Source organism: Chrysochloris asiatica, unplaced genomic scaffold (genome assembly GCF_000296735.1).
Source record: "Chrysochloris asiatica unplaced genomic scaffold, ChrAsi1.0 scaffold00024, whole genome shotgun sequence".
NCBI classification, from domain to species: Eukaryota; Metazoa; Chordata; class Mammalia; order Afrosoricida; family Chrysochloridae; genus Chrysochloris; species Chrysochloris asiatica.
In genome coordinates this window covers 8,091,810-8,108,102 of record NW_006408542.1, presented here as the reverse complement: position 1 = coordinate 8,108,102, position 16,293 = coordinate 8,091,810, and the positions used below count along the sequence as shown (strand labels likewise).

Genomic DNA, 16,293 nt, shown 5'->3' with positions numbered 1-16,293 from the left:
AGGTGAATGCACTGGATTGCAAGGTCAGTTTGAACCACAAGGTCAGAAGTTCAAGTTCACCAGCCACTCTTGGACACCCTATACAGGGTCGCTATGAGTCAGAACCGACTTGACAGCACTTAACCACAAAGAAAGCAGACAACTTCATCTTTCTTCCGCAAAGCAGCAACTGACCTTTCAGTTAGTAGGCAAGTGCTTAGCCACTGTGTCACCAGGGGTCCTTTAGACCTACTACAGTGGAGTCTTTATTATGATTATTAATATTATTACTGCTATTTGAATGATACAAAGCAATGGACAGGATAACCCAACATAGGCTGCTTGGACTGGGTCCTCTCTGTCTGCTGTCACCAGGCTCACTGGAAGGCTCTGCCTGGGGAGTGGGAGGTGCTAGATGTTCTCTTCCAGATGGGCAGTGGCAACGCAGAGGATGGTCTGTGAAAGGGAATGGGCCCTGTGCACAGTGAAATCCTCTCTGAAGGAGGCTCTAGGATATTCAAAGATAAATTTCAGTTCTAACCCAGAAACTAAAAAATTGTATTTCAAAAGGTTTGCAGTGAATCACCCTTTAAAAGTATTTACCTTTACAGTTTAAAGTATATTCATTCTGATTATGTTAACTGGTGCAATCTGAAAGAATGCTGACGTTCAGAGTTCTGAGACTCTGTGTTCACAGGTTAGTGTGATCTACTGATCTACGAACAGGCAGAAGCTGAAAGCTCTGGGAGGAGAGGCTCAGCCCCTCTCAGACCTCTGGGTATGCCTCCATTGCAGACTCTGTATCTTAGAGGTGTGCTGTTGTTACTTGTAACACACTGTGCAGAGTAGAATTATCCCTAGCATTTTCAAGGTTGTGACCTTTCAGAAATTGATGGACAGACAAGTCTTCCAAAGCACCTCTGGATGGGTTCAAACCACCAATTTATAGTTTTAATTCAAGATGAAATTTGAGACCTTTGGTGGATGTGAGGCCTGCCCAGTCCTACTACAGGACCCCCTTCAAAGGCCCATGGAAGAAAGAGATAGGGGGTGAGAATGCTTCTCCCAGATGTGAACAGACAGCACAGATAGGGGGTGAGAATGCTTCTCCCAGATGTGAACAGACCCACATGCGGGTAATCAAGAGGTGTCTGTATGCAAGGAGGTAGCAGGAGGAAGACTGTTTCAAAGTTTCCATTTTCACATCTCAAATTGTCACATCGCTGATGTTCTCCATTGAAGGTTTGGCTAATAAGTTCAGGGAGAGAATGAAGATGCCAGCATATTAGAAGGGGCTAAGTTTAGCATTGAAAATCTGTGGGAGTCAGGCTGACTGGAGCTGCTGAAGACATGTCTGCTTAATTAAGATTCTGTTTTTTTAACCCTTATTTGTGCTTGTCTCCTGCTATACTTAAGGAGCTCTGGTAGCGTAGTGGTTACGAATCGGGCTGTGAACCTCAGGGACAGCAGTTCGAAATCCCAGCTGTTCTGCGGGAGAAAGATGAGGTTTTCTGCTCCCGTAAAGATTTACAGCCTCGGAAACCCTGTTACAGGGTTGCTGTGAGTCGGAACTGACTCCATGGCACATAACAACAACAACCTGCTATACATGAGAAGGTGCTTCATGCAGTGGATAAACGAAATAATCTCCATATTTACAATGGAAATTTGAATGTGTTGTTTCTAGTAGCAATTAAAAAAAAAAATCCCTGTATCCCTCAGTAAGTGAAGAAATGAAAATAACACAAAACACCATGGGGACATGCCGCCATTATACATTGACATGCAAAGGCTATTTGTTGTTGTTGTTGTTGTTGTTGTGTGTGTATGTTTAATAAGGCAAGGACATGGGCAAGATTTGGTCAAGAATGATAGAAATTTTTTTGAAATAATTTTTTAGGTGGTAGGACCATAAGTGGATTTTCCTTCTGTTCCACTAACCAAAAATCAAGATACTGTCATGTTGTGTCTCACATCCCTTTGGTCAAAGGTGATTTGTTCAGAGTATCTTCTCTTTCTCTCTTACTTTGTTTTTGGTTGTTGTGAAGTTTTGTTGGGACTGTTGTTTTACTAATTTGTTTTGTCTTTGTTTACTTAACCAATGGTATTGTTGTTGTTAAGTACCATCGAGTTGCTTCTGACTCAGAGGCCCTGTAGAGGGTTTCCAAGGAGCAGCTGGTGGGTTTGAACTGCCAACTTTGTGGTTAGCAGTCTAGTGTATATCCTATAGTGCCACACCAGGACTCCTAACAATGGCATAGCTGCTTTCAGTGACAAATCTTGAGGGTCACTGAGCTGGGCAGACTGGACTGCCTGCATATGGTTCATAAATGAGGACTACCACCAAGGAAAAAGCAGAAGGGGCCCTGGAAACCAGGCTCTTGGCTCTCTCTGCTCAGCCTCCCCAGTGGCTCCTTTCCAAAAGGAACATCTGCTGTCCTTCCCATTAAAACCAAACCAGCACCTCTGCCTCCCAAGAAACACTCTCAAGGCCTGGTTTTATGGCCCAGTGATTTATTTTAATCCTAACTATTGTTCTATATGTTAAAAGCATTCTAAATTATTCATGCATTACCTATGTTAAACGTGTCCTTTAAGGAGGCACTGCTCAAGCTTTTGTCTGGCTGCCCTCATTTTTCGTGACAAGGGAGTGTGATGTGGGGACCTTTGGAGTGGGGTGAATCTGAGGCACTCTGCACTTGATTGATGATTATGGGCATAAGGGTCAGGGAAATGGGGCTCAGCTAATAAAGGGAGAAAAGAAAACCAGGGAAGAAGTCTTTCTTCTTTCTCCTGCTTCACAAAAGATGAATGCGTTAATTACTACTTACGAAGGCATTGGCGGTAGACGTCTCATCTTCCATTTGGGAGACCCAAGTTCAGTTCCCGGCAGTGCTTGTGTGTGGCTATGAGGTTGGACAGGTTTCAGCGGAGCTTCCACACTAAAACAAACTACGCAGATTGGTAATGGGGAGATTTCGTAATGACCATTAGGTCTCAGAGGAGGCTTCAGTGATTGCTCCAAGCAGCACAGTCCTCTATGACTCTGTGCCTGTAGGTTCTCCTCTGTGACTTGCTGTTATTAAGGTTGTCATAGCGACACTGTATAGGGTTTCCAAGGAGCAACTGGTGGGTTTGAACTGCCAACCTTATGGTTTGCAGTCCAGTGCTGATCCTACAGCACCACACCAAGGGTAATATGGATTGTAAATAAATCCTCTGGCTGGTCTTGAAGGTTCCGGTCCTCCTCCCAAACAGCAGCACTGGAATTTTTGCCTCCCTGTGCACAGTAGTCACTATCTGCACCAGAATCTAGAAACCTAAATTGGTTTTCTGCCCAGAATGATTCAGGCTCCATTTCTGAATTTTCTGTCAGGATGCGTATGATGCTGACCCATCTTCCAAATCACTGCCTGTCAGAGTCATTTCATGGACCACAAACAGGGCTGCTGCTAGTTAGAGGGGAGAGAGTCCAGCCTGTGAAGTGGGCTGCTTCACCGTCACAGGATGACTGACCATACGACAGAGCGAAGTGTCTGAGAGGCAGACACGGTGGGGGTGTGCTGTCGTTGTGTGCTGTCTTGTCCGTTCTGTCCCATTGCCAACCTATAGGACAGAGTAGAACTGCCCATAGGGCTTCCTAGGCTGTAATCTTTATACAACAGACTTCCAGGTCTTTCTTCCATGCTGTTAACCATTGCACTACTGGGGCTCCTGGCCACTGAAGTAACAGATTACCAACAGAAATCAGCCTAGTAAAATGGTTATGTTTGTTGTTGTTAAATGCCACCCAGTGGGTACCAGCTCATAGTAACCTTCTGTACAACCAAACAAAACACTTCCTGTTTCTGAGTCAATCTCTCTATCATTGCTACATTGAAGCCCGTTGATGCTTCCACCATGCCAATCCATCTCATTAGGAGGGAGGGGTCTTAACTCTTTTTTGCTGACTCTCCACTTTTACAAAGCCTGATATATGTCCAAAGTATGAGAGATGAAGTCTGGCCATCCTAGCTTCTTAGGAGCACTCTGCCTGTACTTCTACTAATACAGATTGGTTTGTTCTTTTGGCAGTCCATGGTACTTCCAATATTCTCCTGCAACACCATAACTCAAATGCATCAATTCTTCTATAGTCTTCTTTATTCATTGTCTAACTTTCACATGCATATGAGTCTATTGAAAATACCATGGCTTGAGTCAGGTGCACCTAGTCGACTCTTAAACGGACATCTTTGCTCTTGAACCCTTGAAAGAGGTCTATATATCCAGGGTAATAGTACTTCTGAAATCAGGGATGTCAAACTCTTAGGTAGGCATGTACTACTCATTGTTGCCAGCTCTGGTAGTGTAGTGGTTATGAATTGGACTGTGAACCGCAAGGTGAGCAGTTCGAAACTATTAGCTGTTCCATGGGAGAAAGATGAGGCTTTCTGCTTCCGTAAAGATTTACAGCCTCAGAAACATTGTACAGGGTTGCTATGAGTCAGAACCGACTCCACGGTATACCACCACCACCACTCATTGTTGCAAGAGCTCTGGTAACATAGTGGTTATGAGTCAAGGTCAGCAGTTCAGAACTACCAGCAGTTCTGCAGAAGAAAGATGAGGCTTTCTGCTCTCATAAAGATTTACAGCCTTGGAAACTATATACAGGATCGCTATGAGTTGGAACCAACTCCACGGCACATCACCATCAGTACCACCACTCACTGCTGCTAGCTGCTACCCAGGTACCCCCTGGTTCATGGCTATCCTCTGACAACAGGAAGATATGCTAACCCCATGACTAGTTGCAGACTGGACCACTGTGATCCGTAGGGTTTCTACTGGCTGATTTTTAGAAGGAGATCACCACAAAGCCTTTCTTCCTGGTCTTAGCCTGGACATACTGCTGAATGAAACCTGTTCCGCATCATAGCAACACAAAAGCTTCCACTGACAGACAGACAATGGCTGCACCAGAGGTGCATCTCCTGCAGGTCAGAAAGTGGAGATCCTACCAGGGAACCACTAGTGCCCTCATCACTAACCTGTAAAGCATGCATTTTTTGTGAAGGGGGAAAGGAAAGATCGATTACCTCCCAGGTCTGCCCTTCAGTTAGCTTTAGGTGTCAACTCAGCACCTGAGTCCTTTTTAGGTAAAATCTTCTTCACCCTGTTCATCAAAAAGACTCCAGCTTTCAGATCTAGCCACTCCTCTGATTTAAACCTTCCAGTGGCTTCCACGATCCTTAGATTAAAACCCAAGTCCCTCACTGTGACCAAGAAGGCCCTAACAATGTGGCCTCTGCCTCCTTCTCCACCTCCTGTGAGCGGTCCTTTCCTTCTCTTCCCTGCAGTCCCACTGGTCTCCTTCCTGTGGCTCAGACACCACACTACACACAGCCCTGCCTGTGCCCACAGCAGACTTCCGAGGACTGGCTCTTCTCAGCAAGGCCTCCCTGACTTCCCTAGTCCACTCTGTGTATTTTCTTCACTGTTTGCTTTTGCTTTTGTTTTTTCAATCACTGTCACAAATTATTGCTTGCTTATATTTTCCCAAAATAGAACAAGCATGGATTTTGTCTTTCCTGTGTGTCTATCCTGTAGCTAGAGAGGGTGGTGCAAACGGTTATGGGTTTAGCTGCTAATCAGAAGGTTGCAGGGTCAAGTCCACTCAGAGTTGCCTCAAAAGAAAGTCCAGGTGATCTAGTTCTGGAAAAGTAGCTGTTGAAAACTCAAATGGAGCCCAGTCTGTTCTGATACACATGGGGTCACCTTGATATGGCATCTGGTAGTATCAAGAAATCAGTAGCAGTGCCAAGTACATAGTGGTGGTGGTGGTGGTTGTATGCTGTGGAGCTGGTTCCAACTCATAGTGACCCTGTATAGGGTATCCAAGGCTCTCTGCAGGAGCAGAAAGCCTCACCTTTCTCGCTCTGAGCAGCAGGTAGATTCAAACTGCTGACCTTAAGGTTAGCAGTCCAATTCGTAGCCCACTATGCTGCCTGAGCTTCTTGTTAAGTGCCATTGAGTTGTTTCTAACTCTGTGACCCCTTATAGGGTTTCTGAGGAACAGCTGGTGGGTTTGAACTACCAACTTTCTGGTACACAGTCTAGTACCACCGATCCTACAGCGTCATACCAGGAGTCCTTAGTACATAATAAGTCCTCAAAAACAAAACTGTGGAGGGAAGGGATGTATGTTTCATATGTGAAATTACACTTTCACTAAGATACCACCCTTTTTCTCCTCCAGGAATCCAGCTAAGTAAGGGCCTGCATTTGCCAAGAGTCCAGATCAAGGGTGTTGTTGTTGTTGTTAAGTGCCGTCGAGTCGGTTCCGATGGTGGTGTGGTGGTGGAAGTGGGTATGTGCTGTGGAGTCAGTTCTGACACCGGGAGACCCTGTGTAGAGTTTCTCAGGCTGTAAATCTTTATGGGAGCAGAAAGCCTCATCTTTCTCCCACGGAGCAGCTAGTACATTTGAACTAGCGACCTTACAGTTAGCAGCTCAGCTTGTAATTCACTGTGCTACCAGCCTTACAGGACAGGGGACAACTGCTCCTCAGATTTCTGAGACTGTAAATCTTTATGGGACCAGGCAGCCTCAGCTTTCTCCACCAGTAGAGCTGCTGGTGGGTTTGAACCACCGACCTTTTGGTTGAAAGTCCAATGCTGCCACCGGGGTTTCTTTTTGAAAGGGTAGCTCTTGTTAAGTGCTGTTGAGTCAGTTCCAACTCATAGCAACCCCGTATAGGATTTTGAAGGAGCAGCTGGTAAGTATGAACCACCGATCTTGTGGTTCAAACCGACCTCGCTGTCCAGGGCTTATCCTACAGCACCACAGAACAAATGATCTTCGCTTATATGTAGGTTTACACCCAAGACATTTCTATCTAACCTTCTAACAGGCCACAATGAGGAAATGGGGCCTGCATTTTTTAACATGGTTTTCTTCTTTAAATTCTATATTATTCACCCAAGCCAAATGACCTTCTGATTTCTTTTGTCACAAGTGACACCAAACTTAACTAGGAAAGGAGACAGTAAAGTTGCCCAGAGTCAGAGTAGTGCACAGCTTTTTGGGGGAAGCCTGGATGTGTCCCGCCTACCTGTCATGAGGAAGAGGAGCCCAGCCACGTGCTGCGTCAAGCTCTCCTCCCAGAAGAAACTGACTGTGGCCACGATACAGCCACAGAGCAGGACGGCTACCGCCATTCCCAGGAAGCCAGCGGTGATCCTTCTTAAATCTAGTCTCAAAATAGAAACAGACATGTAGAAGAAGAAATGTTACTGAACATTAGAGAATGATAAGCTTTGTATTCAGTTGTGAAAAGTAACAAGCTACATGGAGAATTCTAGTGTGGTGTGCTATAGGATGAGCATTGCACTGCTAACTGTAGGTCGCTGGTTCAAACCCATCAGACCTTCCTCGGAAACCCTACAGCGAGAGGGTCACTATGAGTCGGGACCGATTCAGTGGCACAACAACAACAGGCGGAGGTTTACAACCCAAAGGACCAAGGTGATTTAGAGAATTCAGTTCCCAGAAAACTTCCTAAGAAGGCAGATGGCGTGTTAACAAACTGCAGGGTCACAGTCTGCCCACTCTGAATCCACAAAGAAGTCCACAGCAAGTAGAGAAAGACAGCTCCAGGGCAAACTTAGGCAATAAATAGCCAATTACTTAGTAAACTGCCAGTGAGGTTGTTATTGTTGTTAAAGTGCTGTCATGTCAGTTCTGACCCATAGCAACCCTGTATAGGGTTTCCAAGGAGTGGCTGGTGAGCTTGAACCACTGACTTTGTGGTTCCCATTAGCCCAAAGAGCCACTAAGACTCTGAGAGTGAGGATTTGGGGAATACCTTGTTATCCTAAAAAGAGTAATACAAATGTAGGTTAAGCTGGCTTTGGAGAAAAGGTCTCAAAAGTGAACACTACTGAAATATCGTTTGACAGGAGCACTACGGTAAACAATTACTGTCTTTTTAAAATGGGTGGTTGACACGGGGAGATGGAGCCACTGCCACTGGAGAGTTTGGACCCGGAGACGGAGAGGGGCGGTTTTCGGACGACAGGGGGGCAGGCTTGCGGCGTATACCCTTTGGTTGATGGATGATGCATGTAAGGGATTGTAACCATGGCAAGGAAATGATACACGACAGGATCAGTGTGAAGCTGATGTCCTCCCATGTAAACTATCACATAATCCACAATAAAGCATTAAAATAAATTTTAAAAATGATGTGGTGCTGCAAGGGAAGCACTGGACTGGTAACCACAAAGTCAGCAGTTCAAACCTACCAAGAGTTCTCGGACACCTTATACTTAGGTTGCTATGGATCAGAACCGACTTGACAGCACACATGGTTACATGATCAGTTACTAGCTGAAACATGGGTGTTTCATACCCATACCCGAGGCACAGCAAAAGAAACATGTGTCAGTCTATTTCCCTCAAAATCAGCAGTTCTACTCTGAAACACATGGGGTCTCAGTATGACACAACTCCATGGCAACGGCTTGGTTTTTTTTTTTTTTTTTTTGGTTTCTATCTATTTCCAGAGGAGCCTTGGTGGCACAGTGGTTAAGCGCTCAGCTGCTAACCGAGAGGTTGGTAGTTCAAAAGGCAGTCTGCTGCTGTAAAGATTGCTGTTGCTGTTAAATGCCATCGAGTTGATTCCAACCCATAACAACCCTGTATAGGGTTTTCAGGGAGCAGCTGATGAGCTTGAACCACTGACCTTGCAGTTCAAATGACTTTGCAGTCTGACACATTAGCCCACAGAGCCACATCAGGACTCCTCGGTAAAAATTAGGGCCTTGGAAACTCTATGGGGCAGTTCTACCCTGTCCTATGGTGTTGTGATGAGTACAAATCGACTCAGTGGCAACAAGCATCTATTCACAAAATAAGATTTTGAGAAAGCATCGGCTCTCATGGTGACTAAGAGAGTGGCCCAACAAACAGATACTAAACATCTGCTTATAAATGTCCTCTCCTTTAAAACGTAGGCCCCACAGCTGAGCAGAATCCTACTGAAGGATAATACACTGGGCCACAAGCTCAGTTTGAACTGCAAGATCAGTGGTTCAAAGTTAATCAGCTGCTCCTCGGAAACCCTACACAGGGTTGCTATAAGTCAGAATTGACTTGTCGGCGCTTAACGATAACAGCTGAGCATCCATTTACCCAGGGTAAGGAAGGACTATCCTAAAGGTCAAGTCACATGGTATGCCCACTGTTGAGTTGGATTTATCGAAGAAACAATTGTGTTCACTGAGCCAAGAGCCCAGTCTCTACCTCACACCTGAGTATGATCAAGGATGGACTAACTTATGGACCTCAACATGTTTGCACTCTAATTGCTGCCTTAAAGTTAGGTCCTGCTACTTTGCTATTTTCTTTTCTTTTTCCTATTTCCTTCCTTTATCTTCTATACAAGTTATTTGCTAACTGTGTGTGGTCTTTCTTTAAAAATATCCCAAATACACATATGCTGACTTGAGGCCAGTCATCAGGTCTGGACAAATGCTCATGGGTCATGCACACTTTTGCATACATGGAAGCAAGACAATGGCTTTCTTGCCCCTTTATGGGAATGGTGGGCTTCTTCAGCAAGGTGGAAGTGCCCAGGCAGCTGCCACCACAAGATGTTTCTGTGGCTCTTGGGCATCATAAGGATGCTGCAGCTTCCAGTTTGATTCTTAGCATCTTAGCCTCACAAGGACCATCCATTCCTCTTTAGAGGCGGATTTCTCATTTCCAGCACAGAGCAGCCAAACTGAAGAGGAGCATCTCTGTTTGCCTAGTTTCTGCCTAGAAGATGAAGCGCAGACACCACAGATCAATGGGGCCAGGGGCGGCAATAGTTGAGAGAGGGTGGGCTTCATGTTAACATAGTTTTGAGACCTCCAATTCTGGGCAGGGGAAATATAGTAACTGCTCAGTTGCTTTATCTCACAACTTCCCAAATTCCCTGTGGTTCAAGTGATAGCTCTATTTCTGTGACCATTAAAAGGCACAGGGTTCACACAATCCACATGGGACTCACATTAGTACCCAATGTCAAGCTTATTCAACAGACACAGTACAGATCCCTAAGTGCAACTTTCTTAGAAAGAGCCCGAGGCTGCTGAAAGTATCTTTCCAAGGGAATCCATAAATGGATTAAGAAAAAGAAGGAAAAAACCTCGCTGCCATTGAGTTGAATCTGACTCATGGCAGCCCCATGTGCTACAGAGCAGAACTGCTGCACAGTGTTTCCTGGGTTGTAATCTTTATGAAAGCAGACTTCCAGATCTTTCTTCCATGGTACCTCTGGAAGGGTCTGGACTGCTAACCTTGAAGTCAAGTGCAAAATGCTTACAACACTCAAATATTATCTTCCTGGGCAATAACAAGGTACAAGTTTTTGGGTAAACGAGGTTCTTTCTCAGGATCCTGTAATCACCTTTTCTCGCCTTACTGAAGTTAGTAAAGATGTGGCTCTTTGGATAAATGATTAAAGCAAAGAACTCCAAACATGCTCACAAAGAATTGAAACACTCATATAAATATCTAATTCTATCTGTTGACAAGCGATCATTAAATTCAGATAGCAAAAAAAGAATTTTTAGACAGTAGGACTATTAAAAAGTAAACCACATTTCATGCTGTTTTTTAAGTCCAAAATTTGAGAATCATAATATTTGTAAGTATCAGATTTTTGCTGATGCAATATTGCAAGAGCTTCTATTTATGTGTTTGAGATACAAAACAGAGCCTTTTCCATTGATCAAAAAGGTTTACATACAGAATAAGACTTTGCTTGAATTTCTGCAGTGGCCTTGATTGTCGAACAATATCTTTGAAATCCTTTCGTTTATTTCATTGGAAAATGACAATGTCAACCTCTGACTAAGGTGAACACAGAAAATAATTCAATGTAGTCTTACGTTTTCATGAGCTATCACTAAGCAGCTTGAACCAACCATTTTCAGTAAACATCGACCCTCTTTGGGTTCACATTGTGTAATTCTTTCTAGAGTTTCACATTTTCCTAACAGTGAAAAAGAGTAGTTTCTGCCTTGGAGATGTACAGGTAAGACACACCCTCTAAGAAAATTACAACATACACTCATAAAGATATTTTAGCAGAAACACACAAGATGCCAGACAGACACAGTAGCTAAGATAAATACTGTATAAACAAACCAAAAATAAGAGCACCTAAGGTAGAGGCAAGTCCTTAATCAACAACTTGATTACAAACAAGAGATTCAGGAGGTTGCCTACATTTGGTTTGTAAGCAAATTGTGTCCATAGCATTGTGAAATGATCCTCTGAGTCTCTTAGCAAGTTTGACTGGGCCCAAGGACACACTGTGATGAGCACAGCATCTTATGGTCCCAAACCAGAAAGAACTGGAAGTAGTTTTTGTTCAGAACGACACCATTTCCTCTCTGACCCCATCCCAAAATACTTACGAAGCAGGTGCCATTCATCTTGCTGTATTGTTTTGGTCAAATTGAAAGGAATGTTTCGTAAGCGGATTGGCTGAGAAAAGTGGTACTTGATGGCTGTGCATCGCTGTGCAATCCCTTGAAGAGAATAAGAGATGCAGTTTAGTAGCCTGTTCATTTGTAGTAGAATTCTGGAGTTCTGATGTGGTGCTGTAGGATAAGCACTGGGCTACTAACCACAAGGTTGGAGGTTCGAAGCTACTAGCTTTGTAAACCCTCTATGAGTCAGAAATGACTTGATGGCACTTAACAATAACAAGACAGAATAATGTACTCGAACCTGGGTTGAATGAGGTAGGGGAAGGAAGTCAAGGGATGTAATCTCTTCAGTGCCTTTATTAATAGAGACAAGCCAGTGTAATAAAAACCTAAAGTACCAAACAGCTTTTAAAATCATGTTTCATTTCTGAATGCATTAAATTTTATAAGGATCTATATTCCCCTAATGGTTTTTCAATACTGAGCACGTATTAACTAAACACAAAACTCATCAAAGACAAATGTCCTAAAAGTATACTATTGGTTGGAAGGCATCAGCTTCAATTTTAAATAAACACAGACAATTGCACTGACATTTGACCCAATCTCCAGCTCTCACATGAGTTGTATCCAAAAGTTCATCAGCAACACCAGAGAAGATATTTTTCATAAAGACAATTTTCTACATAGTGGCTTAGGTTGTAATTAGCTCTCTAGACCACCCACAAAAGCCTATTTAACCCTTGTGGTGGTGAATAGCTGACACTGAGTTAACCTTTGACTTGGGGCAGCCCTGTGCACAACAGAATAAAATGCTGCCCATTTCGTGATCCATAATGTTATGATGCAGAAGGTTTTCAATAGCTGGTTTCTACAATTATATTTCCAGACATTTCAGCATCATAGAAACACACAAGCCTCAACTGACAGATGAATATCGGTTGCACATGAAGTGAAATGGCTGGAAATGGGACCCAGGTGTCCTGCATGGAAAATGAGAATTCTGGTCTATGAATCACTAATGTCCTCTATTTAACCCTGGCTGGCTGGCTGGCTGGCTGTGTGCTGGCAGTCGGTTCCGACTCATAGCGACCCCGTATAGGGTTTCTGAGGCTGTAAGTCTTTATGGGAGCAGAAAGCCCCATCTTTCTCTAGTGAAGCAACAGTTAGCAGCCTAACTCATAATCCAAGAAGCTACCAAGGCTCCTTTATTTAACCCTACAACAGCTAATTTCCATAATACTAATTGTGCTGGCCTGAATTCTGTATCTTGAGAAAAAGAGTAATATTGAAAAAGGAAGGAAGGAAAATAGACCGCTCCAATTCTGGTCCCACGGTCAGCCCAGAAACAATATTTTCAAATAGGCAAGTATGCTCACTGGTACTACCTTCCTCCAAGGCTCTTATTGCAGCAATTCACACAGACCTAGTCTCTCAAAGCCCTCTGAATCTCATGAAATGTACCTACTCCCTCTTCAAATAATAAAAGGGAACACAAAACAAACAAGCAAAATCCCTTCCTCCTCTCATTGCAAATCATCCTGACCAATTGTTAGGAAAATGCAATCTGATTAAAATAAAATAAAAAGGTGTGAGTGAATATTAGTCCTATAATACTAGCATGTATTTCTTTAAAATCTAAATAGAAAATCAAAACAAGTAAATTGGTGGAACATGAGTATTTTATTAAAGAACTAAACAAAAATAAATGAGATGTTGAAAGTGGGAGATGGCTATTTGAGCAACATTTGCATCATAATCATATGAGCTCCTCTTGTGAATGCGTCTATGGAATCACCTTCTCTAAAGAGTCTCCCTGAGCACACATCGTATTAGAGTTCATAAGAATCACTGGGGTGCTTGTTTAATATGTCAATTCTAGGACCCCACCCTAGACATTCTAAATCAATATGTCTGGGTGCAGCCTAGAAACCTAAATTTTAACAAACATCCCAACTAATTTGGATCCAGATAATTTGGATCCTTGAATCTTACTTTGAGAAAAAAATTACACCTCTAATTTTTGGAAACTCCTTTTTCTTCTGAAACCAGAGCTTCTCTAAAAGCTCAAAGTTCTTTTGTATTTCTCTTTCTTTTATCAGCCTGAGCTCATGGCAGTGGTTGTGGGGTCTAAGGCACGGGGGGGGGGGGGGGGGGGGGGGGGGGGGGGGGGGGGGGAGCTGTCAAGACAGTGACAGCAGTAATAGTTTCGATGTTTGTTGATGTTATTGTTAAGTGCCGTCGAGTCGGTTCTGACCCAAAGCGACCCTGTATAGGGTTTCCGAGGAGCAACTGGTGAGCTTGTTTACAAGCTGGTGAACCGCCAACCTTGTGGTTCAAACCAATTTTGCAGTCCTGCGCATTAACCCACAGCACCACACCAGTTTGCATACAGATTCAGTCTTTGTGAGCCAAGAAATGACTGGGCTTTAAAAGAGCAAACAAGTGTAAAACAATAACAGATTAAGATGACAATTGTATTAATTGCTTACATTTGTATTTTTAAAAATATTCCATTTTATACTCATCCATGGCTAACACTGATACTTTGTGCAAACAGGAAGTAATCTACCCCAGCACACACACACACACACACCTCCTCAGCAAAGGCTGGGAGGCTTATGAAAATCTTAAGGAAATCTCTATCTCTTGGTGCGGCACTGTACTGCAAAGTCGGTTTGAATCAAAAGGTCAGCAGTTCAAACTCACCAGCAGTTCCTCAAGGACTCTATACAGGGTGATTATGAGTTGGAACGGACTAGACAGCACTTAGCAACAACAAAACTAACTATAAAGTCTATATTCTTTGTCATGTGTGGCTATTGATGTCTGTGTTTAATCAGATTGTTGTTATTGTCATTGAGTTGGTTCTGACTCATACTGACCCCTGTATAGGATTCCCGAGGAGCAGCTGGTGGGTTTGAACTGCTAAGCTTGCAGTTAGCAGTCCAATGTTTATCCTACAGCATTATAGTTAGTTTGTTGGTGTTAAGTGCCGTCCAGTCAGTTACAGCTCATATTGACCCTGTATAGGATTTCCAAGGAGCAATTGGTGAGTTTGAACCACCAACCTTACCATTTAAATTAACTTTGAGGTCCAGTGCCTATCCTCCAGCACCACGCCATGACTCCCAAGGAGACATAAATCCAAACATATTATAGTCAAACTGATGAACATCAAAAGCAGAGAGGAAATATTTAAAGTAGCAAAAGAGAAGTGACATCACATTCAAAGGATCCACCCATAAGATTAACAGCTGATTTCTCATCCGAAAGATAAGAAACCAAAAGAAAGTGGAATGCCATAATCAAATATGCCACGGAGAGAAAAAAACATTTGCTAAGCAGCGAAGAAGCTCTGGTAGCGTTGTGGTTACGAATCGGGCTGCGAACTGTCAGCAGTTCGAAACTACCAGCTGCTCCGTGGGAGAAAGATGACGCTTTCTGCTCCCGAAAAGATTTACAGCCTCGGAAACCCTGTTCAGGGTCGCTATGGGTTGGAACCGACTCAATGGCACTTAACAACAACAACAACAAAGCAGCGAAGTTACAGTATCTTGAATCCACATGACATAAAGAGTACCTTTGAACTGCAAGGTTGGTGGTTCAAGCTCACCAACTGCTCCTTGGAAACCCTATACAGGGTCGCTATGGGTTGGAACCGACTCAATGGCACTTAACAACAACAACAATATTGGTAAACATAAATGACAGTGAAAATATATTTCTGTTCTTAACTTTTCTCTCCTTGAAGACAGCTGCATATAGCAATAATTATAAATCTGGGCTGATTGGCATACAGTGTATAAGGATGTAATGTGTATGATATTAATGACACAATAGCAAGAACAGGACAGGAAACAGAGATACAAAGGAACATAGATATTACTGAAATTAAGTTAGGCTAAGCCAAACTAGAATGTTATAAATGAATACCTTACTTGCAGTTAACCCAGGAAAACCATTAGAAAATAACTAAAAATAATAGTCATTGAAATTAAAAAAGGAATTAAAATAATACACTAGAAAACATCTACGTGACACCAAAAAGGATAACAATGGAGATCTAGGGGAACAAAAAAGACCTAAATCATTGTAATGGATTGAATTGTGTTGTGTCCCTCAACCCCCAAATGTGTATCCACTTGACTGAGCCATGATTAGCCCTGGTGTGACCTGATATGATCTGCCAATCACTTCTATGGAGATTACCATGGGATGCAACACCCTTACATAGGTCGCAGTCCTGATCTGATGTAAAGAGAGATTTTTTAGAGTGTAGCCTGCACAACCTTTTGTTTCACGAGAGAAAAGTAAGCAGAAGTAAGGACCTTAGTACCACCAAGAAAGAAGAGTCAGAAGTGAATGGAGTATGTCTTTTGGACGTGAGGACCTCCTAGACCGAGGAGAAGTTTGAGACCAAGATATATGAAGATTTACAAGGAATGGTAGACCCACAGACGTTGAAAAGGGAAAAGAACCCAACACAGAGAGAAAGCTTCTTCTAGAGTTGGCATCCTGAATCCAGATTCAAACCTTTTAAACTAAAGAAAAAACTCAAGCCTCAATTTGCAGTAGAATTGAAGGATTCCATGGGCAAAATACTGAATAATGCAGAAAACATCAAATGGCGATAGAAGGTATACACAGGGTTACTATACCCAAAAGAAATGGTCAATGTTCAACCATTTCAAGAGGCAGCATATGATCAAGAACCAGTGGCACAGAATCAAAGAAAAAGTCCAAGGTACACTGAAGGCATTGACAAAGAACAAGCCTCTGAGAATTGATGGAATGCATATATTTCAACCAACTGATGCAGCACTGGAAGAACTCACTCATCTAT

General features: G+C 43.1%; 1 protein-coding gene across 1 annotated transcript in view; it reads right to left on the bottom strand.

Moving 5' to 3' along the window:
• The window catches only part of TMEM178A (transmembrane protein 178A), a 96,120-nt gene that overhangs the window by 7,651 nt on the left and 72,176 nt on the right, over nt 1–16,293 (bottom strand). Inside the window, exons 2-3 of the mRNA XM_006839382.1 lie at nt 11,433–11,546; nt 7,076–7,213 (exon numbers count right to left, since the gene is read on the bottom strand). Of these exons, the coding sequence (XP_006839445.1) occupies nt 7,076–7,213; nt 11,433–11,546 (252 nt within the window). The remainder of the gene's footprint in view (nt 1–7,075; nt 7,214–11,432; nt 11,547–16,293) is intronic.